This window comes from Ostrinia furnacalis, unplaced genomic scaffold, assembly GCF_004193835.3.
Source record: "Ostrinia furnacalis isolate ACB-3 unplaced genomic scaffold, ASM419383v2 OfSCF7368, whole genome shotgun sequence".
NCBI classification, from domain to species: domain Eukaryota; kingdom Metazoa; phylum Arthropoda; class Insecta; order Lepidoptera; family Crambidae; genus Ostrinia; species Ostrinia furnacalis.
This window is the reverse complement of record NW_021137607.1, coordinates 423804-450105: the sequence shown is the minus strand read 5'-3', so window position 1 is coordinate 450105 and position 26302 is coordinate 423804. Positions and strand designations below refer to the sequence as shown.

Here is a 26302-nt window from a genome sequence, read left to right as displayed (position 1 = left end):
AATTTGCTCGAGATAACTAATTGTGAGTAACAAATTCTGTTCTTTTTGCTAAATTGCGTTCGCAAGATTAATTCTGAAGAATGCTTCATTTGAATAGTTCTCTAATTGTATCTTGAAAGCTTTAGTTGCAAATGTTTATTAGAAAATTAATTATCGACTAATTTTGAAACCCAATTTAGTCTGAAAATGAACAATTGCTTTCGAGTATTAAATGCTTATGCAAGTAAAGTGTAAATAGTCTGATCTTCTGTCTGAAAACTGTGGCATATGAAGTCACAGATGATCTGTGAAATGCGAGTGCTCTGAGATCTGGCGATTTTCAGCCAAAGTTAATCACAGTGATCTTATTACATACTTTGCTCTTCATAAAAATCTTATATTATAATAACTAACCTCTTTTAAATAATTTCATTTACTTATTAGTAACTCGAAAACTAAGTTTTCGCTTAAAATTTATTTAGACGAAAAATTTCGTAACATTCATTTAAATATTTTCTATGCGCTTCGAGAGTCACTGAGAGTTTACGCACTCGTGCACTTGTATTGTCCGAACACGTAGCGCGCTTCTCGCCGCGTGGGCCGCGGGAGCGGGCGGGGCAGGGGCGGGCCTAGCGCGCGGGGCGCTCGCGCGATCAGCTGGCCAGCTGCGCGCGCAGCAGCCGCGCGTGCAGCGCGCACGCCGCCAGCAGCGCCAGGATGCAGCGCGAGCTGTTGGACAGCCCCGCCGACCCCGTCTGCATCGCCGCCGGCCGCTCGCCTGCAATCACAACGTCTCGTTCAAACGACGTCAAGTAAAGCTTAATTAATATGCTCGAGAATTAGCTCACAAGAGCCTGCAACGGTTATCTATGTTGTGCGTAGCACGAACTCCTGGCGTAGACGGCCGAATCGGTTGAAAACGCCGAATGCATCTCTTGCATTACTTGCGCTGAGCGGTCGCTGCAGGCGTTGCTAGAGATATTTAAATTTAAAATAGGCATGACTGTAATCTGCATCTCTTGAGGTCACGTTCTTGATGTACTCGTAATTATGCGGAATACTAAATGGCAATGCCAGATTTTGTATGGAAGGTGGCGTCTTTTTTTTTTCGCGCGGCCATCGACCAAACTTTGTTTTTCGATTACAAAATAGTGTAATAAATCAAACTTACTACGACATGTATACCTCTAAACTCAGTCTGAACTGAGTTACGAGCGTTAGAAGTTTGATGACTTACATACTAGATTTGCTTTTTGCGCGCAAGTTTTGTATGAAATTGCAACATCTATAAAATTAAAAGAATTATCCTCCAACTCCTAAGCATTAAGGAGTTTTACCTTCTATCATCAGCTCATCAATATGAGATGATGATTTCCAGGAGCAAATACTTGAATAACTTAAGAAAAAGTTTGAAAAACGATATACGTGCCTATAAAATTTGAGGGTTGCCCTTGATTTCCCTAGGATCCTATCATCAGATCCTGACTTGGTGACAATGGGACCACCTCATCAGAAGAGTACCCTATCGAACAAAAAAAGAATTTTGAAAATCGGTCCACAATTGACGGAGTAATCGGTGAACATACACAGAAAAAAAAAATACATACAGTCGAACATATAACCTCCTCCTTTTTTGAAGTCGGTTAAAAACAAGGTTTGGTCGATGGCCGCGCGAAAAAAAAAGACGCCAATTTCCGGCATTGTCTTTTGTAAGAACATACAAATGAGCGTGTAATGGACTTTCTCTTGCGTAACGTCCGTCCGCACAGTCCGTCGTTCCAAATGCAGAATGCGAGATGCATTCCAGAGGCGAGAGCGGGCATTTCTCACGGTGTCTATGCACACGTAACTGTGTTTAATAATAATCACAGAATAGTGACCTAGTAGAAAATGGAATCTGTTTAAAAATAATAGTAACTTCCGGACAGTGATTTTTATAATTTAATAGATCGGAAGATGTAGCGTGGACAGGCCTCCTACTAGATGGACCGACGATCTGGTAAAGGTCGCGGGAAGAGCCTGAATGCGGGCGGCGCAGGACCGTTCACTGTGGAAAACCTTGGGGGAGGCCTTTGTCCAGCAGTGGACGCCATTTGGCTGAAACGACGACATCGCCCAAAGCAAGATATCTAATATTTTCACACACATTGCACAAATACATGCAATGCAATGTGTGTCATATTAAAAAAAATGCATTCAATAGGCGTGCTCATATACCTGTAAAAGGTATTGTAAGGGAACGTCTTTACGCCTAACGACTGATTCAATAGGTGCCTTCAGCGAAGTCTCCAAATGTAATACCTAAATTACAGGATGAGACAGCCCGGCTTAGCTCGAGCTCCTCGCGGCCAGAGCCGAGTTGAGCGAACGAATGGCGACGCTTTGTGCGCCAGCAGCATCCGCCGCAGAATGGCGCCTGTATGAATAAATTACAAGCGCTTCGGCTATGTTAACATTATAATTAGTACGGTTGTACCACTCACGGAGGGGAAAATAGTTTTAACCACTTTGTGAATTAATATTGCGGTCCGTTTCCTGTTTTACTTTGTCTCATGCGATGTAGTTATACGCCCGTATTCACAAACGATACTTGCTTAAATGGAGCAGCAAATTGAATGAGCGTTGAATAGAGCTCTGTGATTGGTTGTGTGTCACCCTGTGCGTCCACGCGCACTGTGAGACCTCATAGTAATGTTTGTGAATACGGTCTCGTAGTTCAAAAGAGTACGTTTAACAATCGTGCGTTCCTCGCTGCACCAGCGGAAGAGGGTGGTACCATAGTAAATACAAATGAGTAGGTCATCTTCATAGAAACGCACCGAGCGCGGTTTGTATGTGAGCGCGCCAATACGTATGCGGCGCGAACGCACACACTGACAAAATTTTGCGTGGATTAGGCGATTATCACACTGTGCCGCGCTCCGCCGCGGTGCGCGGGACGACAGATTTAATCATTGTATGCAAGTGCCTCAGTTTGTATAGAAAACACGCGCGGCACAACACACTGACAACGCGTCTGCGCGCGGGATTTTTTATATGAAATCGCGCTCGGTGCGTTTCTATGAAGATGACCTACTCATTTGTTTACTCTTGCGGTACTGACCGTTGGGGCAGGAAAGTTCTCGAGTGGCGACCACGGGTTGGAAGACGTAGCGTGGGCAGGCCTCCTACTAGGTGGACCGACGATCTGGAAAAGGTCGCGGGAAGAGCCTGGATGCGGGCAGCGCAGGACCGTTCATTGTGGAAAACCTTGGGGGAGGCCTTTGTCCAGCAGTGGACGTCATTTGGCTGAAACGAACTGACCGTTGAGCACGTGCACGCGCACGGAGGCCACCTCGGCGTTGGAGGGCGAGCAGGAGTAGCGGCCGGAGTCGGCGGGCGCGGCGTCCTGCACCAGCAGGTACGACGTGGTGGCGGCGCCCTTCTCCGTCACCACCGACACGCCGCCGCGCGACGAGTCGTACGAAATCACCTGCTTCACAACACATTTACACCGTTACACATTTAGTCGTACAACAACTAGAAATTAATTTAACTAGAAATATAATACTTCATTATTTTTTATTTATTTAGGAATAGTACACAGCACAGTATCAATCAAAATATGTAGTTTTTTTGAGCCATCCATTTATGAACCAATTAACCATGGTTTGCGTTTAATGTGCTTGTACCCGTTAAGTCAGTGGTTCTTAATCTTTCAGTCATGAGGGACCATTTTACCAAATTTCTGTCTTGTCAGGGGCCACCTCATAATCATAATCGGTCAAAAGTAAACCAGTTTGACTGCAAAAATCAGTTAAAAGTTTTTTTGACTAAGGCGTGCAAGTGCACTTCGTGGACCACTTGGAATGCCTCCAGGGACCACCAGTGGTCCGCGGACCACCGGTTAAGAACCACTGCGTTAAGTGATCATGCCTACCTTATTCATTAAAATAGGCATTTCATGAGCACATAAATTCACGCGAGAAAATATTATTTGACCATTATCTTATTATCTTTGGTTTAGAATTGGAGTTTAATACGTATTTTAAGATGAATAATGTGCTGCACAGTTCCAGGCCTGGCTCACTCCGCGCGGTACATCCGTTAATTACCTACAGCGAAGCGCCCCGCCGGCGGGTATTATATCAGTCGAGTGTCACGCGCGCGCTCGTCAGGACGCTGGCATGCGTTGTAGTATGATTATAATTCTATGATCGAAGTATTATTTAAAAATGGACATAAAGAGAAAGAAATATTGTGCGGCGTTCGGGTGTTTAAATTCGAAAAGTAATCTACCGGATTTATCTTTTTTTTTCGCTTCCCAAAGATGCTGAAAGGTATGTTGGCCATGTAGGTAATCAATAATTCTTAGGATAGTATAGGAACCTAACCTACTATGAAGGTTTTCCATAATGACTGCATACTTACCTACATACGTACCTCATTACAAATAAGTAGATTAATTATTTTTTCACTAGACAGCAACCCTAACAGCGTAAGAAGAGTTCAGAGGCACGCGATAGAAAGAGACAAAACTTGTAGGTGAATAAAATTGTAGGTACGTAGTGCTGTGCGAGCTGAATTCCACTGTATCGCGTCGTAGCAAGACTCGCATTTATTTAAATCGTCTTGCGGAGTAATCCTTCTGTACCTGTACTATTACTTATTCTGTGACAGTTCGAAGGGTTCTAAAAGGATATAAATAACAAAGAAAGGGCTTAGGTTTTACGACGGCCGCAATGAAATATTTTGGAAAACCTAAGCTCATTTTAGACGCGTCAGGAGAGTAAACCGAGCTTAGAGCAAAGAGGTTTTTAGCGGAAATGCCCAAGAATTCCAATTTCACATGTTTGCGGCGTGTGCAGCGGCTAGCCGGTCAGGGCTGGCAGATAGTCGATACTTGAAGCGCTCGCAGTCTCAATGTGAATAGGCACACTGCACTGCTCTACTGACAAAGTTAATGATCTATTTACATATGTATAATTGCTTGCGTCACTCATGTCTATTTTCTAACGACACCGATTTTAAAGTGTCCTCACAATCGCAAGAAACATGATTTTCAGCATAATTTATGATTTCTCTATCTGGTTACTGCATCTGGTTTCGTTCTAGTTCGATTTGAAATATCTAGCAAATTACATTTGTACTTAACTGACCCGGATCGGTGGATCGGTGGCACCTTGATGTCTACTGCTTTATTCAATACTGTTTGCTAGCTATTTAATAATTTTAATAAGGGAACTGTATTTACTTAAGATGACGATACTGGACGTGGGCACACCTTGTGGGCACACCTCAAGTGGGCACCACACCGGCAACTGCCTTAACTTCGTGAGCCACGCCTAATAGCTCATAACTGGTACATTAATATTCAGAGGCGGCGCGGCGTGTGCGCACGCCCAAGTTTAGGCCGATTCCAACTAATTACAAGTATCACAACTAATTACTCGGCTCCAAACAACTGCCGTTAGTAACGCTAATTAATATCACCGGGGAACCTTTGGTACTAATTTTTAATATGAACTTTGAGTACAGTTTATGTTCAGAATGTGTAATGTAATTCGTAATTCCCGTGAGGATTATGCTAATCAGTTCTGTCGCCGCCACTCGTTAACGTTTAATGTTTAATTTGCAGATACGAAGAAGCTGTTCCGGGGTGCCTGCCAAATAATACCATGTAAGTTATAATAATTTACTATTGTTTAATACTTTACTTTTGGTTGTTTTTAATTAAACAAAAGCCTGCGAAAAACGATATTGAGCATACATAAACTGTCCTTTTTTGTTTAATCTGGTTGAAACTTATAAACAACAATCACTGAACGAGTTGGATTGTTACGCGGTAGGTAGTTTTTATACTCTAAAATACGGAGTAAAACATTTTCTCCATAGATATCTATCTTGTTTTGCTTTTGAATCTACTAAGACAAACAGAGAGTCTTATAAGATCACGTAACCTTTTCACAAGTGGTACACTTACGAGTCTTATTTTTGTAATGGTCAAAAGAGACTCACATCAAAACGTGTCGCTTTGGAATAAAATGGTGCCACGGAGCTTTTGTTCGCTTCGAGTTTGAAATAATGTAGTAGGTGCGTTAATTATTAAAGGTGCTTACTTACTGGTGGGTCGTAACTCGAGTCATAAACGCACGCGTACGTACATGTGGGGGATTGTAGGGGAACCCGATTATAACGTTTTTGTTGGAAAATGTTTTATGAGCTGAAATGGCCTATTACAAAAAACGTGGAATTCATCTGTTCTTTCTGATACTTGGATAGTTTCGAACGTGGTCATATTTTTATATTGTTATAACTTTTAGGGTTTCGCACCCAAAGGGTAAAAAAGGGCCTTGTCTGTCTGTCACCAGGCTGTATCTCATGAATTGTGATAGACAGTTGAAAACGAACGAACGAACGAACGAACTTTCACAGATGATGTAAAATAAATGCCTGCGTGGGGCTCCCATACACGAAACGTGATTTTGAATAATGGCACGGAACCCTACGTGCGCGAGTCCGACTCACACTTTCCGATTCACACATTTTGTATGAATCGTGGAGGTTTATCATTCGGCAGAAGTAATGTGATTATTTTTAGAATTTATTAAAGTGGAAAATCCCGGCAATAAGCATTTACTATTTGGTGCTCACAGCGTCGCGGGTGGCGAAAGTGGGGCGAGAGCGGGTAGCTATTTGAATTTGTATTGTTTTAATGAAGTGAGCGATTACCACGCTGCCGCTCGGCGCCTCGGTACTTGTGGCTCGGTATAGCCAGGGCATTAACAGCCTACCACTCAAAACAACAGGGTCATCGACGCTAAAAGTTGTTTGTTTCTTAGCCAAATAGGTGCAGCCATAGGATATAGAGAGATGCCAACTAATGCGCTGAGTTCGAAACTCAATGTCGCATTAGAAATTGACACGTACAAAGTAATCAAAATATGTGCTCATTATCCACTGCGGTATCAGTACTCAACGTTCGAATAATCTTTAGTACTACGCAAGCAATGTAAACTGTTTACGTTATGACGTCTGCAGCAATGTTTTCTGTTTTTGGGCATATTGCTGCGACGCCGGCCCCGCCCCCTTGTCACATCTCCCTTTAGTTTCTGTGCTTCACAAAGCATTCGGTTATTAATTTAAATTTTACCGAAACGTCTGTTAAGTGTTTTGGTGTGTCGTCGATTGCGTTGGCCGTTTCCTCTTGGCTGGAGCCAAGGCGTCGGGTTCCGCGCAGATCGGCTCATCTATCTGCCGTGATTTGGAGCCCAGATTGGATTGTTTGTTAGTGCTGTTTCATCACTAACCTTGCATCAGAGATTGAACTCATTTCACGTGGAACTTGTCACTTCCGGAATTAACATTAACATTGTGTTTGTGTAGTAAACGATGGGGGGGATAATATAGTTGTTTAAAACGATATATTAACTCAGAAATTCATTCTGCAATATAAAGCCATTTTCTTATGACATTTTAATACAGGCTATCTCGAGTATAAATAAGCCTTCTACATTGGCAAAAGTGTAAGCTTTACCTATTAAAAGTTATTAGTTTATGCTGAATAACTAATCTACTATATAAAAATAAGTCGGGTTTTCCTCCCTGACGCTATAACTCCAGAACTCACGAACCGATTTCCACGGTTTTGCATTCGTTGGAAAGGTCTCGGGCTCCGTGAGGTTTATAGCAAAGAAAATTCGGGAAAAGGGGGTAAAACGGGATCCACGCGTACGAAGTCGCGGGCGGCCGCTAGTTAGTTATAATCCTGTATTACTTAAAGCCGCCTTGAACACAATGACAGTCTTAGCGGCTTACTTATTCATTTAATTACCTACGTTTATTTTGTTAATTTCATTATGTAGAGTGTTGTGTCTGGCAATGGCAATAACTTTGCGTTACAACAATAACACGCAATTATGCTTAGACAAATAGTTTATACAATTGTTCCATTCAAATGGCCGACATGAATGGGACAAGCTAAACTTCTTACAGTTGAAATATTAGAGGGCAAGTCGTTACAGTGCCAATGCCGCGGCCTCATTATGCTACAACAAAACATTGCCATTTGTTTTGTCTAAAATAATGGGCTGAACTTGGTATGAAACGTTTAAATGAAAATTATCATTTAGAGTAGAAACCAGATACACAACAGACAAAGAATTATACTAGGTAGAAAGAAGTAAAGTTTCTTCCTTTGTTTAGAGCATCATATTACAGACAAAATCTTTTTGACTTTTCATAAAAAGGTAATGAATTTTATAAGAAAAAATTGCGTAGCTACAGTGTACAAAAAGGAATGCAGGAAATATGCTCTGCTTGATCAATTAAATATCTAACCTTACATTAAAATATATTACGGCTATAGTTGGACCAACATTAAATTAACTTTTGTTTGTGTTTCTTAAAAAGACCGACTGCGGTATCATATTGATTTTTCAGTAACCCATTCCACGCCATGTGTGGCTAAGAATCAAACCAGAACGTCCAATCAGAAAGGACTACTTACGCGTTATTTATACTTTAATGCCTTTTGGAGAAAGTTTCATTAAAAGCAATTGTTGATTTTCAATCCCAACCCCGCCCATCGTTCGTGGAAGGGTAAATTAATGTTGGTCAAACTAATAGCACTGGTTTTCCAAAGGTCAGACGAACTTGTCAAAGAGTAAACATTGGCCGAGCTCATAACGTCATCGCCTGACCGTTGAAAATTAATTTAGCACTAAAAGTAATTGAAAAATTGTGTCATAATTACTTTTTGTCCGCTCACCTCGTCCTCGTGGTACCAGAAGATGTAGGCGGGGGGCTCGGGGCTGAACTGGATGAGGCACGTGAGGTTGATGGTGGAGCCGATGTCCACGTGCAGGTCGGGCCCGCCCAGGATGCGCGCCGACGGCACTGTGGACAAGCGAGCCTTTAGCATTTTTGTTACGACGTTTTTGTTTTCACATTATTGTTACGTGTGCAAGTGCCCTGTACAAACTGTTTTTAATGTTTCCCCGGCAAGAGTTGTTTCAGTTTTATTTATTTATTTATACTTTAATGCCAAATAAATTTGAACATAAGGTGAACTTAATGCCTTTTAAGGCATTCTCGACTAGCAGTTTTCCCATATTACCATCAGTCTACGTGATTACTATATGTATATAGAATTGACAAGTGTAAATAGGTACTTTATTCAGTTAGTTTAGAAAACACAAGGAAATTCATGCTTTCTTCGCCAAGGAACAAACAAGTAAATTAGATTTCATTAGCAGTAGGCGCCGCTAAGGTTGCTCTAACCGATCTGATGCGTATCTGCCCATTATCCCTGCGGCAGTAAATTTCCTCGGCACGAAGTTCAGTACTGGCAAACAATCTGTCTTATGGTTAAGATATAACGTGTGCGACAACTTAGGTTTACTATCTAGGTAAAACACGACTTCCCATCAACCTGAAGCATTAAGAGAAAAAAATAATATTCCGAGCACTCATGTAATTGACTGAACAATAGCGATAGGCCATTAATATTCACTCGAATATTGATAAAAGCGGATTTAAACACCCATGAGACGTGGTGTAGGTAGACCTTTTAGGCTCAAACCCTTCCTCTATTTTACTATCTAGAAAAAGCTTTTTCCTGTCTATTCTGAAACTACACGTAACATTCAAGTGAAGTTTTTCACTTGCTTGTTTTTCTTGGAAATGTAAATAATAACTCTACCAACTGATCCTTCGTGAAAATGTTCAATAGATCCGTGTCACGAGATTAGAGGTGAGTTTGGAATTAATTAAAAAGTAATCAGGAGAACTATGCCCACGTAAAATACGATTAATGTGGCTTGAAAATTAATTTGGTAAAGTTTCACATTCCTGTCGCAAAGTTCCGCAGCCCTTTTTACTGAGAAACCAAAGGGTTTTCTTTCCACTTTGTGATCTGAGCACTCTTTTTAAATATTCTAACATGTATTGATAAAATAATCTCTAGAATTTTTTTATGATTTACTTAATGAGTTTGTATCGATACGCTGTATTATTTGAGCAGATTATGTATTACACAGCGGCTGCTATGTTGACTGAAAATGCTTTTCTTCTTCTTTCTTTCTTTCTTTTTCAGCCAAATGACGTCCACTGCTGGACAAAGTTGAAAATGCTTTAGGTTAATTATAAAGATATATTATGTTCAATAACTGTTTACTACGTAAACAATTATAACAATTTAATTGAAAACAATTTTTGACAAGTGAGGAGAGGAAAAAACCTCTATTGCCCGTTATCCACCCGCGTGGTTCACCTAGGTATACTACGGGAAACTTTTTTTCCCGTGGTTCATCAGAAGGTCCATATTTTACATTGTAGTAGGTATTACGAAATAATATGATTTGAACATGCTTTGCCAAATGCCAATGTACTAATTCAACATTCAGGAAAACACACATGCCATATATCTATTAAACCTACCTAGTTGTAATAGTTGCACTCGCTTTCAAAATCTGTTCTGGCGCATTCAATATCTGCACCTGCAACTAGATTTTGCCTATTTTTCACAACTTAGAAATAGAAATGTATTATGCAATACGGCCAATAAATTCAAAAGTTCCATAACATTATGTTAATGCGGTATTACAATAGTTCCACGCAGTTTGCGTCATTCGCGGCTGGCGTTTAATTCACAAGAGCTGTACATTATGCAGGGAAGGGGAGGGGTCATAGTGACACGTTTGCAGTTCGCCGTCCTCGTTGCGGGAGCGAAATCGGTTAAGATCGGGAAGTTAGTTCTGCTGATCAACTTTAAACTACAAATTTCAACGTCTTTGCTACGAAAGAGACGCGCGGCTACATACGCTGACTACGACGTAGCAACGAATAGGAGCGCAACTACGAAAACTGCTACGACATGAATGAACCTTGCATAATCCTACAAAATTGATGGTGAAAAAACTTCAGGAATGGCTGACTACTACCTGTTCAGGAATTCCTTAAATTTGCATATTAATGTATTTAACTACAACCTGAATAGATAAATGTAAGTACGAGAATTCGCAAATAAATAATTTTATTTTTATCTTTGCTTTCGTTTTATCCACACCATCTTTGTAGACATTTTGGTAGTAATATAAAAAATAGGTAAACACTGGGTATTTTCAAGCCAATTTCGGCTTAAGAATGCGTAATCTTATTGAAAACCACTGTCTCTTACTTTAAATGTGGTTAGACATAGCTCATTTAATTATTATAACCTACAAGTCGAACTCACGACACTTGCAGGTAAAGTAAATTGAGCAAAAGTACTTCTCGTTCATACTCGTATAATTCCAAATATGTAGGTTCTACCTACTTAGACTCCATTCGCATGTTTAAATCGGTCGAGCAATCAGCTTGAATACTCCGTTATGAACTCTTCCGTTTTATTAAATCAAAATTATTTCCTAGTTTCAAGGAAAATCGTTTCCATTTGAAAACGAAGTTCCAAATGTTCCTCCAGTTGGAAAGTGAAGCTCCTGATTTCAATAAGAATGGAGTAATTTGAAAAACTGCATCGTTCGATGGCTCGCGACGAAAATATATTAACGCTTTGAATCTCATTTCTAACGATAAATCGGCCAATAATTCAGCCACTTAATACTGAAAAGCCGTTGAAAATAATTTCCCTGACATTTACAACATTTTTAATGCAATCATGATTTCAAAATCAAAATCAAAAATATTTATTCAGTTTCAGACCACAAGTGGCACTTATGAACGTCAATAGAAAATAATAAAAAAAGAAAAGGTAGCCCTTATGGGGCACTTTACATGTCTCCTTATCTTTTGGGCCCTACCAGCGCTTCGAGACAAACATATGGCAAGTGCTGAGAAGAAACGCCGGAACAAACTCAGTCACCACTTATTGCCAGGAATTATCTAACGGTAAGAATAGTCAAATTTAAGTACATCAAATATGTGCAGACTGAACTGACCATTTTATCCGTGAGTAGTACCTACACTACTTTTAGGAATTTATAGCCTAAAGCTTTCTTCGAAAAATGGGCTATTGAAATAGAACACAAATGTTTTTCAAATCGGACCACTAGTTAATGAGAAACAAATTCTTCAGCTTTATAATATTAGTGAACTTTAGATTGTGTACCTAAACAGTTGTGATGTCTACTTTGATGTTAATAAGGCTACGATAACCGCCTCTGTGGTCTAGTGGTAAGACCACCTGCTTCAGACGCAGAGGTCCCGGGTTCGATTCCCAGTGGGGGCAGATTTTTCTGTTCGGTTTGGTTGATGGTAGGGTTTGTTCTAAGTCCGCCTGGCTAGCTACCACCATCTTACCTAAGTCTGTCGCCATAACAACAATGTTAACAGCATTGTTGTGTTCCGGCCATAGCCAGTTCCTTCATGGTTGAGGATTCCGGGTGAAGCTCGCTTCCACCTTCGGCCTGATTGTCACTTACCATCAGGTGAGATACAGGCCAAGAGCTTCCTCGTTGTGGATAAAAAAAAAAAGATTCAATGGTTCAATAAGTATTTAAAAAGATGACTCAGTTGTACGGTAATAATATAAAAATTAAATAACAATAATCAATAAGGATTAAACTGGAATCTGAGCATTCGAAAGGTTTTCCGAATATTTCCTAGGACGCCGCGTGAAATTTATCAATTTTCTCCGGCGACTGGGCGCAGCGCTGAATAGCGCAAATGAGCTCCACAAGTCACGGAACTTATTTTTACTCCAATTACTCGGAAACACGCCGTGAACACGTGTATGAATACTTTGTCCAATATTTTCTGTACAATATGGTCAGTAAGACCAAAAAATACAATATGTTATTGCGGTGTAAGTAGAGTCAAAGTCAAAATTTATTTATTTGCATAGAGTCATAGACTATTTAAATAGTAGGTACTTACGAAGAGTAGGGGTACTTTATACAGATTCTTCATTACCAAATATGTTTCCAATGAATAAGGCTGCAAAGATTTACAGCAAGAGTGGTTTTAAAGTCACAACTTATGAGAAACTTTAGTTTTGTTCCCCATCGGCGGGTGGTTATTTTAACTGTCTTGTCATTTATTTTCAAATAATTATGAGCATTTGTTAAGTTCCAACTGTTGATGACATTAACTCGCAATGAGCGTGCAGAGTCGCGCGCGGCCGAAGGCGGTAATTCGATAACGCACATGTGCCAAGCAGTGGCAGCGGGTGACGTTAAAATTTCATTTGTGGTAAGAACCGGGAGCTTGTAATAATAATTGGATCGGGGTTGTCTGTCACAGCTCACTGAAAAACGCCAGCGTATTCGGACACGCATTCGTCGAAAATTAAATTTCAATTTGTGTTTGAATTCCAATTACTTATTTGTTTGCTCTACTAAATTACTAAGGCCCGATTCGACCAAACTTTTATCCGAGAATAACTCATGGTATAACAACTGACACATTGACATTTTCAGTATGGGAAATATGTATGTCATAATTAACTTTTAAAAAAAATAAAACCGACTTCAAATGCGTGAACACAAAAAAAAACTAAAAATTAAAAATATTGCATATAAAAAGTTCATCCCCAATTTTCCACCCTTGGGGGTGAAATATTTTCTTCAAATTCGCATGAAATCACCCTTTTGATAATACCTATTCAACAAAAAAATAATCGTTCAAATTGATTTATAATCGGCGGAGATATTGCGTATAAAAAAGTTCATCCCCAATTTTCCACCCTTGGGGGTTGTTTTTTCTATTATTAAATTTAAATGGGACCACCCTTGAGGTATTACCTATACGCCGAAAAAAGATTTGTTCAAATCGGTTCATAATTGGCGGAGTTATCGCGTAACAAACATAGAAAAAAAAAACATACGGGTCGAATTGAGAACCTCCTCCTTTTTTTTTGAAGTCGGTTGAAAAATGTCGAATAACTGACGATTTATTCTGAAATTAATATCTACTCTTGTTTGGTCGAATCCACCCTTACTCTTAGTCTTTAGTCTAAGTTGGCTGTACTGAAGAGGCTGTGCGCTACGGTCATGCCAGTTAATTCCGTGCTTTATGGTGTCTGTCGTTAGTACGTAGTGCGAAAGGTGTTCGCGGAGTTTATGGAAGTCGTAGACGCATTTCAAGACAGTCAACGCTTCCTATATTCTTTTTTGTTGGCTTAATTAAGGAGTTCGATGCAATGCCCAGACAATTAAAACTTAAAGAAAGAAAGAAAAAATGTTTATTCAGTATCATCGACAATACACTTACAACAATACTTAACATTATTTAATGAGTAGATAGTTACAATGATACTGAAAAGGTATCCACTCAGCATGGTGTCGTAGTATCTCAGTAGATAATGACACGACGCTTCGTACTATCGTGCGTCCAAGTCGCTTGTTATGACTGCATGAGTGTCTGTATTGCAATGAATTTAACTTTTACGATTAATACGATTTCTTTAAAAAAACAATGCAAAATCATTCAGGCCATACTAGGAGTGCAGTAAAAATATAATGTTGATCATGTTAAATAAAAAACAAGCACTTTACTTAGAGATAGCAAAAAACCGCCGCGGAGTCTCATTTAAGAAATAGTTTTGCGTGTGGTTCCCACACCGCGTGCAGAGTGGGCAGCATCGTCGCCCGCTTACCGCCGCCTCTCCCGTCGGTAACTACGTCAGCATACATTTAGCCGCCGAGGAAGCGCAGCAAAGAATAATTTACCGTCTACGGCGAAGCACTTTGTTTGCGGGGTTCGCAAAATTTGCGTTGCGGGTTAGGGTTGCCGACGACAGGTATTATTCACAATAGTAGTTTATTTTGCAAAAGTTTACAAACATTATACATGTGTAGGTCTCAGTATGTCCCCAAGCACGCATTAAATACTTATTGGTATTCGGTTCAAAGTTAAACAGGTAATTCATAACTTATTATCTAATAATCCAATCAGGGCACCACGAGTTGCCGAATGAGGTAATTTCAAATAATTTATTTATAAGAATATGTGAAGTGTCGAAGTTTAATTCTGAAGAAGTACTTAGTAGTTAATAATATGCTATTATTTATTTTAGTATAATTGATGGTTTTATAAAGTGGCATTAAATTGACTTTTGATATTACAATTGTAGCTTCTAAAAAGTTATTAATTTTTTTCCTTTAATTAAGTGGTAACCCTGATGCAAGCACGAATTTGCAGCGCTGCAGCGCACTTACGCCGCAAATTGGTTTAATCGCCCGCTCTTTGTTGCATTAAGCGAGCCGCGCGAATGAAGGATCCTCGGCCTGATTATGACGCGATAACTTTTAATTGTCGCCGCGCTGCGTGCTGGCTGCCGCGCTCCTGCTGCGAACGCAGACCGGGCTTCGGATGTTATTCGATGCTCAGCTATTTTGGGAATGCGGCCATTCACTTACATAATGTTGCAAGTGCGGTTGCAGTTCGCTTAATTAAGGTTTCATAGCGGCAAAGCAGGCATATAGATACATATAAAATAATATTATTACTTTTATGTCAGGAGAAAAAAGTAATTTTGAATACATACCTAATTGAAAAGTAAAAGTGTCGGAATAAACAATTGACTTATATTTTTTCGTCAATTTAAAACAATCTGTACTCTTTTGCTAAAACCTGCAATTATTTTGCTGTTATAAAGTGACGTTTAGTGTGGAAATATCACTTCAATTATATGTATTTGCATCTTCCTCTATTGTGAAATAGGCCTACACTTCTGTTATGAAAACAAAATATTACTGCAGGTTTGGTTTTACCAAATTTGCCTTCGGCTTCATATTACGTACCTACGTTGTCTACTTTCATAATCTTCGAGCACAAATTTTAGACATCTTACAGCTTCATACACGTGTTAAAATTATAACAATCTCCTATGATAATAAGCGCTTATGAGCTGAGCTGTAAGCAGCCGCGAGCGAAGTGTTATTGGAGCAAGGCGAGCGAGCGCGGTGAGCTGACGCGGCTTATAAAGCTTGCGCCGCTTATATTAGCTACAAGTTTGCAACTTGCGAGTGTTGCCATATTTAGCGTGATAAATGGATGGAGTTTAGTTTACTTTGAAGTTGCGTCTTCAGGTCCGCACACCAGGCCAGCTTCTCGTCTCGTAGTAGGATTTTATCAGTAAATATACTGGTCATCACAGAAATCGGCCCACCTACGTTTTACAGGAAAACTCGTTTCTACTGACACGATCATGCTGGTGCCCCAACAATATTGGTATTATTTGAAAGCCCAATAAATATCCTTAAAGAAAAACACATTTAATTTCATAATAAACGATTAACATAAACGCGATATACAATAAATGTGACTTGAAAAAAGACCTCACTTTGGGCTCACCTCTGGGATCAACTAGACCAATTTTTATGGTTATAAAACCAAATAATGATCTCACGTGTCCTCTTTAACAGATGGATAGCGATTAATCCCAACTTAACAGTTTTATAGCCATAAAAGTTGGGTCAAGCGTAATTACCTATTTTTTGAAGAAGTGACTCTGGATTCTTCTACAGACACATTTTTGGGGTAAAAACCTTTCCTTTAATGAAATGAAGTTTAGAACTAGGCTTTTAAATGGTGCCAATATTGGTGGGAAGTGGGGATGCATACGTTTGAAAGTGCTTGTCGCGGGAGGTGCGATTTTTCTGATGACCAGTGTAGTTAATTTAAAAATTTTCGGCATTGAATTGCGAGGCACAAAATTATAAATTAAATTGTGTAATTATCAGAAGCTTTCGGTAGCGGTTGCCGGAACCGCGAGCGCAGAACAACAGCTGGTACCGAGAGCGTTCGAACGATCTCGTTAAACGGCACACTCTATTAATGAACCTATTTGATTACGGCTTCACTCATTCCAAGAACTTCAAAGCGAAATAAAAGCGGCCGTGTGCGGAATTCAACCCGTTACTATGCAAATACGAAACACCTATTCCTTCAATGCGAAACCAACTGCTCCTCCTTGAACTTGCCGCTATTGAGGAAATGAAGAGCTTTCGCACGGATTATTTAAAAAATGCATCCTAGTTAAGTCGGTATTGTTTGACACAGGGCGGCGAAGTACCTTGTAAACCTAATAAAATAAAAGTAATCTTTCTACATAAAAAAAACATGTTGATTCACATAGAAAAATTTATGCAATTTTTTTCACATCAAGTGCGAGCTCTCAATCTTTCCGTAACGTATAACACGCACGAACGAGAGCTTTCACTGCAGTGATTTCAATGTGATGTAGGATACATTAATTTTTCATGAAATTTAATACATATACAAAGTAGGTTCGTTCGTTCGTTCGTTTCAGCCGAAAGACGTCCACTGTTGGACAAAGGCCTCCCCAAAGTAGGTATATTAAAAAAACTTTTACCCTATCAGTGTTTTATGTCAAAAATTAGGCAAGGCACTCGCCTCGTCAATCATCTTATAAAGGTATTCTTACACCATAATTACTAGTACTTATTTTGATCTAGTACTTTTAGCTTATAATAATTAGTCCGTTGCAATATTAAAAGCATAAGCCATAGTACAATTTGTTATATCTTAAGTAAAAAATTTAACCCCACAGCAAAGCTACTTGAGACGTAAGTAACATAATACGTCTCTTTAACATAATTTCAATGTAGAAATTCGGATTCAATTTACCTCATCGAAAGCCGTTTCAAATTAAAGTTAAACAAACAAATCAGTACCTATTAAAAGTTGGCGTTGCGATTGGCTCGTTCCGCCCCGCTTCGTAAAGCGCCACATGATTTCGGAACTCGCTTGAAACTGTAAGTAACGCTAACCCTGTACTACTGAAAGTTTCATGGCTACATCAAAGGTAATAAATATCCAATGTTGACATTGAGTCTTACATTATTTTCTCATATTTTTTGTGACCTGATATTTTGCTTTCAATCATAAATTGCAACCTAGTGCGGAGATTGGTGCAGTTTCGATATACGGAGATTACCAACATACGAGCTCTATCATCCTCATATCATAAGGCTATTGAAAGGGTGGATACCCATTTTACCAAATTCAGACAATCGGGTTTTGGATTATCTGTATTCATAAGGGGGCGTCCATAAATTACGTGAGACAATTTTGGCCATTTTTCAACCCCCCCGCCCCCCTTGGTGAGATTTGGTGAGATTTTGCCTGACCCCCTCCCCCACCCCCCTAATCTCACGTGATATTTAATAAAATGCCTATTTTGCAATGTCTATGCTTCGAGTCTATTAGATTTATATGAAAAAATCAGTAACCCAATGTCGTGCCACGCGCAGTGCAGGGTTCCGTAGCTTCCCGTCGTTTAGTAAGACAAGCAATTGCTTCAACCTAAGACCAGTTTTTTGATTCATAGTTAAAATAACTAATTGTTAAATTTTGCTACTAATGGTTAAATATTAATAAAATGTAAACTAATAGTTAAAAAATGTCCTAAAAGTCAAGTTAAACATTGTTATAAAAACATTATTTTCTGTTATTTAACCACTTGTCATTTGACATCTGTCAAATTTGACTATTGGTTACTTTAACTACAAATACATAATATTTTCATACGTATGTAATGTCATTTTTTAGGGTTCCGTAGTCCTGACAAGGAACCCTTATAGTTTCGATATGTCTGTCTGTCTGTCCGAGGTTTCGCTTGGAAACTATTGGCACTGGGGAGCTGTAATTTTGTGAAGGTATGTATATTAATCACGCCGACAAAACGGTAAAATAAAATGTTCATAAAAAAAATCTAGGGTAGCTCCCCTGCATGTAAAGTGGGGATGATTTTTTTCAAGGAAAACTATAACGATTAAGATACATTACTTGGTTTAAGAGTAATAGTCATTTGACTCATGTATTATACAATTTCTTAAGCAGTAAAAATTCCTTAGAAGAAAATATGAAAAGTGACTTTAGATGAAGTAATTGCTTGCTTCTGAAATATATTGTGGTAACGACAGACAACTACGGAACCCTACACTGCGCGTGGCACGACACGCACTTGGCCATTTTTTTACGCAATAGCGATGCCGATGACGTTTTTTTTTTAATTTCGAATTTTCTTAATTTCGACATTTATTCTGCATCTTTAGTGTTCACAAATGCAGATGGAGGCATTTTTAGTTTAATTTGATTAGACGGTTTAGAATAAATTGTCATTATCATCATAAAAAAAATCATTTTTTTATACTTCAATAACCCAGTTTTCTGGCAATTTTACTCTATTTCTTGCGGGAAAAATTACGTGATATTTTCCGAGACCCCCCCTCTCCCCCACGTGAGATTTAGTGAGGTTTTCGTTGACCCCCTCCCCCCCCCTAAAAGTCTCACGTAATTTATGGACGCCCCCTAACCACATTGAGCGAAGAGAAACATTAGAATCCTAGCTCTCGCAAAATGTATAGTTGTTCCTGTGGTAAGCCTTCTTCCCGACCATGTATCGATACAAAACTCGCGCCGTATCCCCCAAGACTGCCATCAACATAATAAAGGCAATATCTCAAAAGTAGCACGACAAAACTCGCGCCAATAAATCGAGCCAAAAGCAAAAATATGTCGCCACTTTTGAACCTTCTAGCCTTGACTTTAGGATGAGGAAATAGCGCAAGTTGTTGTTGGGTGTAGTCGAGCTAGTGAGGTGCAAACTGCCGGCATCCGTCAGCGTCCGGCCGCGCCTCCCGCGCCGGCTTTGTGCCAACATGCCAAAACAAAAAGTCTGCGTATGACTATTTGTCCTTCACTGAGAGCATTTTGTTCATAAGCATGAGTTGACAACTTATACATACTTGTGACACAGCGCTCGTTAAAAAATATTAACCAGAAGGTACCTTTTACTGGTGCCGAATAAATAGCCACATCAGTTCAACAAGTTACAAGGTGTTTTACTAAGGTTTTTCTTCTAAATAGTGAATGCATTGGTTAGAATGTTTTGAATGAATTGCATGGCTTATGAAGTACATCTGATTAAAATAAAGTGAAACCATCGAGCTTGGTAATCGATACCTATTACAGTGTCAAACACACGTTTTATCGAAGCCCTATCGTATTTCCAATTTGCATTGTAACAGGCTTTGGGGTCGTCAAAATAAATGATACCTATTGCTGACCAATTACTTAGGTTTCTACCACATGGTGCCTTATGTTCTGGCGTAACAGGTACTTACTCCTATGAGATGACGAAATAGTTTATGTAATTAATGATAAAAATGATCAGTGCGAATTCTTTCTGGGGTAATAATTTCTTTTATTTCCTGCTGCTCAAAATTCAGTAAATTAGGAGATAGAGGGTAAAGTCCCTTTAAAATGTGCATTTAATGTTTGCTCAGCTGAGAATGAATTTCTCAAGGATGCATCTTAATAAAAAGCCGATTAAAGCACCGGTGTGTGCCTGCACCTGCATGCGAGAGCGATGAGCACTCTTAGCCCGACAATTGCCAGCCAGCACGGCAACTAAATGGCGCAAGACGAAATAACTAGCAGTTAATAAAAACTGTTTTATTTAAACTAGTTTAAGTGATATAAGGGTTGTACAGATCCCATTAAAGTTTGCAGTAGTGTAAATATGTGTACCTATTGGTGGGCACAGTTAGTATTGCCGGTAGCTGGGAGTAAGTTACCGAAGTCAAGCTACCACCGCCGCGGGTGGAGGCTCTCGGAGTTTGACATCTGAATGTAAGAGCACTTGCAATAGCTTCCATGAATATTGCTTTATCTGTGAAAATATATAGGGGCGAAAATGACACAGGCGAAGCCGTGGGTAAAAGCTAGAAATAAATAAAAACGGACAGTTAATGTTCCTGCATAAATACATGATTTAGGACTTTTAGGAGTTAACAAAAGAGCTCTGATTTCTCGAATCGCATCATGCGGACAGCGTATGGTGCATTTCCTTTGGTTTGCGATTGTTAATTCACTAAATATAAATAGGAATTGTAGACCAAAGGAAAAAGGCAGCGTTACATAACCGTGTACGTAATACTACGTGTGAACTATGTGTGCCTATGCCGCCTCGTGCGGCAGGAGGTGCTATTAATAGGGCTCCTTTATACACGCGGCCGCCGCATAAACAGGGTTGCGATTTCTCACTATTTTACATTTTGAGTAGAAAACTTAACTCAAAGTGACGCCAAGCGGGGGCAAACAGGATCGTGGGCGATGTGAACAAATGGGCTAAGTGTAAAGAAATAATTTACAAGCCAACGCTATTTTCTCATATCAGCTGCTGAGTGAGCACAGTAGGACCTTTGGGAGTACTGCAAAAGTGTCCTGAAATCGAAGTATTCAGTAGAAATGCAGACAAAACAAGACATTGAAAGTAAGTAATTTACTACTGGGATATAAGTACGAGTAAATACAAAGGATCAGCATAAAAATACTACAACGGGTTTCCAATAACGTCAATATCCTTCTTTGATGTTAAAGTTAATCCCATAGAGGGTTAGGATGTGAACTATATTAACTGTACTTTGGAAAAGTAGCTACTGAGTGACATCAAGTGTTTTCGTAACGGTACAGAGTTTGGCAGTTTTCAGAAGAAAACACTGTTTTTTAATTACAAAATGTAGTCCGAGTTCATTGAATGGTAGGTTGATCCATTTCATTGTAAAGTTATAAGTTTTGTATGTAAGGCACGTGTGACATTCCGTCCATTTTTTTATCAAATCAAAAGTTCTCGTAAATTATACATGTAAAAGGAATTTAAATTAGGCTAATTCCAACGGCTTAGGTTTCAGTTTCAAAGTTCGAATCAAACTTCAGTGGAACTGGTCGCATGGCTCATCGGCACAGCGCACCAGGCCCATCTATTCGTGTGCGTCCGCCGGCCCGGCGCGGCGCCCGCAGTGTCCCGCTCGCGCTAAGTACATTAAGCTCGCGCTGAAACTTTTCCCCTGTTTACGTATTTTAAATCTGGAACAGCGCTGTATCCAGGTAATGCGGTGGAGCCCCGGCTTTACTAACTTATGCGAGGATTTCGCTCGTCGTTTGCTTAAGGAAAAGAAGGAAATGATAGATAAATGGATAAAATAATGTTTTTCCAAATTTCAAATGCCTTTTTGGTTAAAATAAATTACCTATATTTTCCGACAAGAAACAATGTAAGGCTCGTAAAGTGCGGCATTAACAGTAGTCATGATTAAATAAAATCCATGCGATGGAAAAAGATGATTACATAGTAAGGACAGTGGAAACCTCGATGTAGACAGAAAATAGCGTATGTTTGTTTTAAATAAATTAAGATACATCGTAATGGTATTCTTGAAACAAAAATAGTAGTAGCAAGTAGCAACGGTTGTCTTCGGCCAATAAATAAAAATCCTAGATCGGATGGGAAGCTGCATTCAAGGCACGGATAACGTCCGTCGCGGTGATCAAGACGAATGCTCGCTCGGGCGGACGCCTCCGCATGTAGTCTATACACAGGCGTGCGAATAAAGCGGGTGTACATGTGGTTACCGGTGGGTGTGTTGCTATTGAGACATCAAAAACTATTATATTCATTAAATTAAGCTTTGTAGGTAATGCCCAGAGGCTAAGCTCTTTCTAAGTATACTAGCTTTCCGCCCGCGGCTTCGCCCGCGTGGAATTTTGTCTGTCACAGAAAAACTTTATCGCGCGAGTCCCTGTTTCAAAAACCGGGATAAAAACTATCCTATGTTCTTTCCCGGGACTCAAACTATCTCTATGCCAAATTTCATCAAAATCGGTTGCGAGGTTTAAGCGGGAAAGCGTAACAGACAGACAGACAGACAGACAGACAGACAGACAGACAGAGTTACTTTCGCATTTATAATATTAGTTGGGATGACAAGTTTCGTTAAAGTCAAGACGTTAAGCAACAATCCAGATTCAACTTGTTGACTTTATTAGATACTGAAAATATACTTGCTATACATAACAAACATACTTACATTGTCGCGCGCACACCTCAACTACCGAGAGGAACAGGTTGAAGAAGAGAAGGAGTAACAACGCAAAATCAAGTTTTAGGGTGAGAGGGAGAGATATTTCAATCAAGTATATTGAAGATAAACTTTATCCAGTCAGGAACGTACCTGTTTCTTCATTTGAAACTTTAAAAGTTTAGAAGCGAACTGTTCCAGCATCTATCACCGAAGATGAATCTGGATTGTTATTCAGGTATTGTTATACAAGCCGCTTCACAAATTGCACCCGCCTCCACTAACAGATAAAACTCCATGCTCGTTCGGTAGCGAGATTTAAAGTTTCGCCCAATTTGGCTGCAAGTTGTTTCTATAATCTTATACTTAAATCGATCGTAGGTAACTTTTTACTTGGTGAATCTGAAAGTATTAATGGAATTCTACATTAACATATGTACTTTGTTATTAAATAACAATTTTTCAGTTGATGCAATCGGTTTTTTTTTCAATAATATTTTATGGGACCTAACGTGGGGCTTAAGAGTTCAGACGGGTAAAATAACAACCCAGCAGTTTTAGTGTGAGCCAACACTGCAGCGTGCTTCATTCACCCCCATTTGGCCCGCGCCCGGTTTCTTCCCCACTACACTCGTTCGTTATTAACAGTTGCAGCAACAAAGGTCGGCTAATGAAGCCGAGTGGCCGCTTGTCCGCAGCTTCTAGCAACTTAATGGATGCAATACTGCTGCATAACTCGTTGATGTCTTTTACTATTTCTTTTATATTACCACTTTAGCGTGTTCTCACATCCATAGAGCCTTGGCGGGCGTCCAAGTGTGTACCAAAACGGGTCGTTTTCCACACTGCCCTAGTGAGGTTGGAGGCCATGAGAAGATGTTAGCGGTTAGCAGCCATCAGACGTGGCTTAGTAGTCCAGAATAAAGCATTACCTTATATAAAATTAGCCGATGGCACAACCGCACGAAGCGGTCAGAACCAAATTGTATGCATATAAAATTTAGATTTTATATTGCATAATCATCTACTGAACGCCTGACAAAATCTTGTTTAGGTAGGCCTTATTTCGAAAAATAATATTTTACCTGATGCAGGACGCATAGGTACATCTACATTGTACAAAGATATAGGACCGCTATCCTAGGAGAGCTTGGCTGTATCCTTGCTCATACTTTTTATAATTAACAGCCGTCCCGTGTTTCACTCGCTTTCTCTTTAATCGAATCGTTACCACATTTTTACTACGTAATAGTTTGCTACCAGCTACGTATTGACATGAATACATTATATTACAAACGGATAAATTTGCTATCATAAATTGATCAATGGACAACACGCATAAGTTGTAATATTAAGTTAAATTATGACTTAATTTAAAGTTTAGATCACACACATTACACAAGTTTTTATTTCACCTCAATCCATCCAGTATTACCGAAGATAGAGCCTCGAGAAGTTTACGGACTTTTTAAAATTTTCAAATATTTCCAATATTCGCGCGTGACGTCACAACATGATTTTGCAGCCCCCGCACGTTAACCCATTTACCACTTTTTGTCTTTTGCCAACTAAAATAAAATTTTACCTAACTGACAACTGTTGTTAGTTGTCATCGTTCAATCACATTTCAAACTAGGCGCTATAAAAGTAACCATTATTATGCCACCTATTTCCAATTTTGTGCACTATGAAGCCATTTTTACATTTATGCACTTAAATATAAATTTTCTGGAAAAATAACCAAGTTTGTGTCTCTGTGCTCAATAACAAGTAAATAGTCCAGTTATTTGTTAATTTTACTTGGAAAGCTTTCCGGAATTTTTGAAAATTGGTGAATAAATAGATTTCGCTATGTTCTTTCCGAATTTTGTGACCTCGTTTATAGCCGCGAGCGCGCCCGCCTTATTGAAAAAAATCCACTTTAAAAAAGGTTTTTGATAACTACTTTTTTCATTTTATAATTTTTGGGACATAGACAAGCTAAGAAGCTTTGATAAATGTGATAAATTTCATGAAATGTAAGTTAAATAGATTTAGAGTTGTGAAACAGTCAAATTAATGTACCTGCTAAATTGCGAGTTTTTTTTTCTTTGATCATGGCAGGACACGCTGCCGGGTGTCCTAAATATGCTGAAGTATAAAAAAATTCGCGTTGCTGAAGTATACATTTCTTTTTGTCTTGTTTGTTTCTACATTACATAATTGTATCCTACTATTATTATAAATGCGAAAGTTTGGATGTCTGGAAGTTTAAAATAAAGTAATGTAATGTTTATTTCTCACCACCATATCAGATAATATTATGATAACAAACAATCAGGAAAAACAAAAAGTAAGAATATTGGTGGGTTGATACCTGAACTAGGAAGATTCCTGTGTCTCAAGTTTGTTACTCTTTCACACAAAAAGTACTCAACGGATTTTGTTGAAACTGTACAATATTATTGTTTGTAACCCAGATTAACATATAGGCTATAATTTATGCCGATCTGTGACATTATATTTCACGCGGGTGAAGCCGCAGGCAAAAGCTAGTCGTGAAATAAATAGGGAAGTTTAACCCACTTGTTACTAGCGTTCTTTTAAAAGAACGCTAGTTTTTACATAATTATTTTTACTAATGTGGGTAGTTTAAACAATTTTAATATGCAACATTTGAAAGATGAGGTGTGTCGCAGTACTGTCCAAGTCTTATAAGTACACTGACGTAAATAACTATAAAGTTTTGGAGCGATTGTTTTGAGATAAATTTATCATGACTGATTTAAGGTAAGTGATAGAAAAAGTTAATTCCGTAATAAGTGGGTTAAGGTTCTGAAACGTGGTCGCTTACTATGGGCCTCATAAGAAGGCTCAAGGTCACCCAAAGGGTAATGGAGCGGGCTATGCTCGGGGTTTCCCTGCGTGATCGAATCAGAAATGAGGAGATCCGCAGGAGAACCAAAGTGACCGACATAGCACGCAGAATTGCTAAAATCAAGTGGCAGTGGGCGGGACACATAGCTCGTAGAGACGATGGCCATTGGGGCAGAAAATTTCTTGAGTGGCCCACGGGCTGGAAGATGTAGCGTGGGCAGGCCTCCTACTAGGTGGACCGACGATCTGGTAAAGGTCGCGGGAAGAACCTGAATTCGGGCAGCGCAGGACTGTTCATTATGAAAAACGTATGGAAAACCCTTTGTCCAGCAGTGAACGTCATTTGGAACCACGAAATAGGAAAGAATGTAACTATCACAAATCTTCTCTAAGGCAGCATTTTTCCAATTTCGCAACGAGCGCGGCAATCACACTTAACTAACAGACTAACAGAGAGCATAGCGAAATCTATTTTAATCACCAATTTTCGAAACTCACGGAACACTTTCCAGGTAAGCACGTTAATTTGTACCAAACGATTGGACTATAATTAAATTGATATAAAAATTTGGGTACATCTTCTCAAAAACAAAAGAACTGGTGCTAAAAGGGTTAAGTGACGTTTTGACATTTGTAGAGGGCCTTGTAGAAGGGGAGGC

The 26302-nt window shown here is 39.3% G+C and overlaps 1 protein-coding gene across 1 annotated transcript in view; it reads right to left on the bottom strand.

Moving 5' to 3' along the window:
- Positions 1 to 603: 603 nt before the first annotated feature.
- LOC114364301 (zwei Ig domain protein zig-8) overlaps positions 604 to 26302 on the bottom strand; it is a 58403-nt gene continuing 32704 nt past the window's right edge. Inside the window, exons 3-5 of the mRNA XM_028320405.1 lie at positions 8714 to 8856; positions 3283 to 3454; positions 604 to 757 (exon numbers count right to left, since the gene is read on the bottom strand). Coding sequence (XP_028176206.1) covers positions 633 to 757; positions 3283 to 3454; positions 8714 to 8856 — 440 coding nt within the window. The 3' untranslated portion in view covers positions 604 to 632. The remainder of the gene's footprint in view (positions 758 to 3282; positions 3455 to 8713; positions 8857 to 26302) is intronic.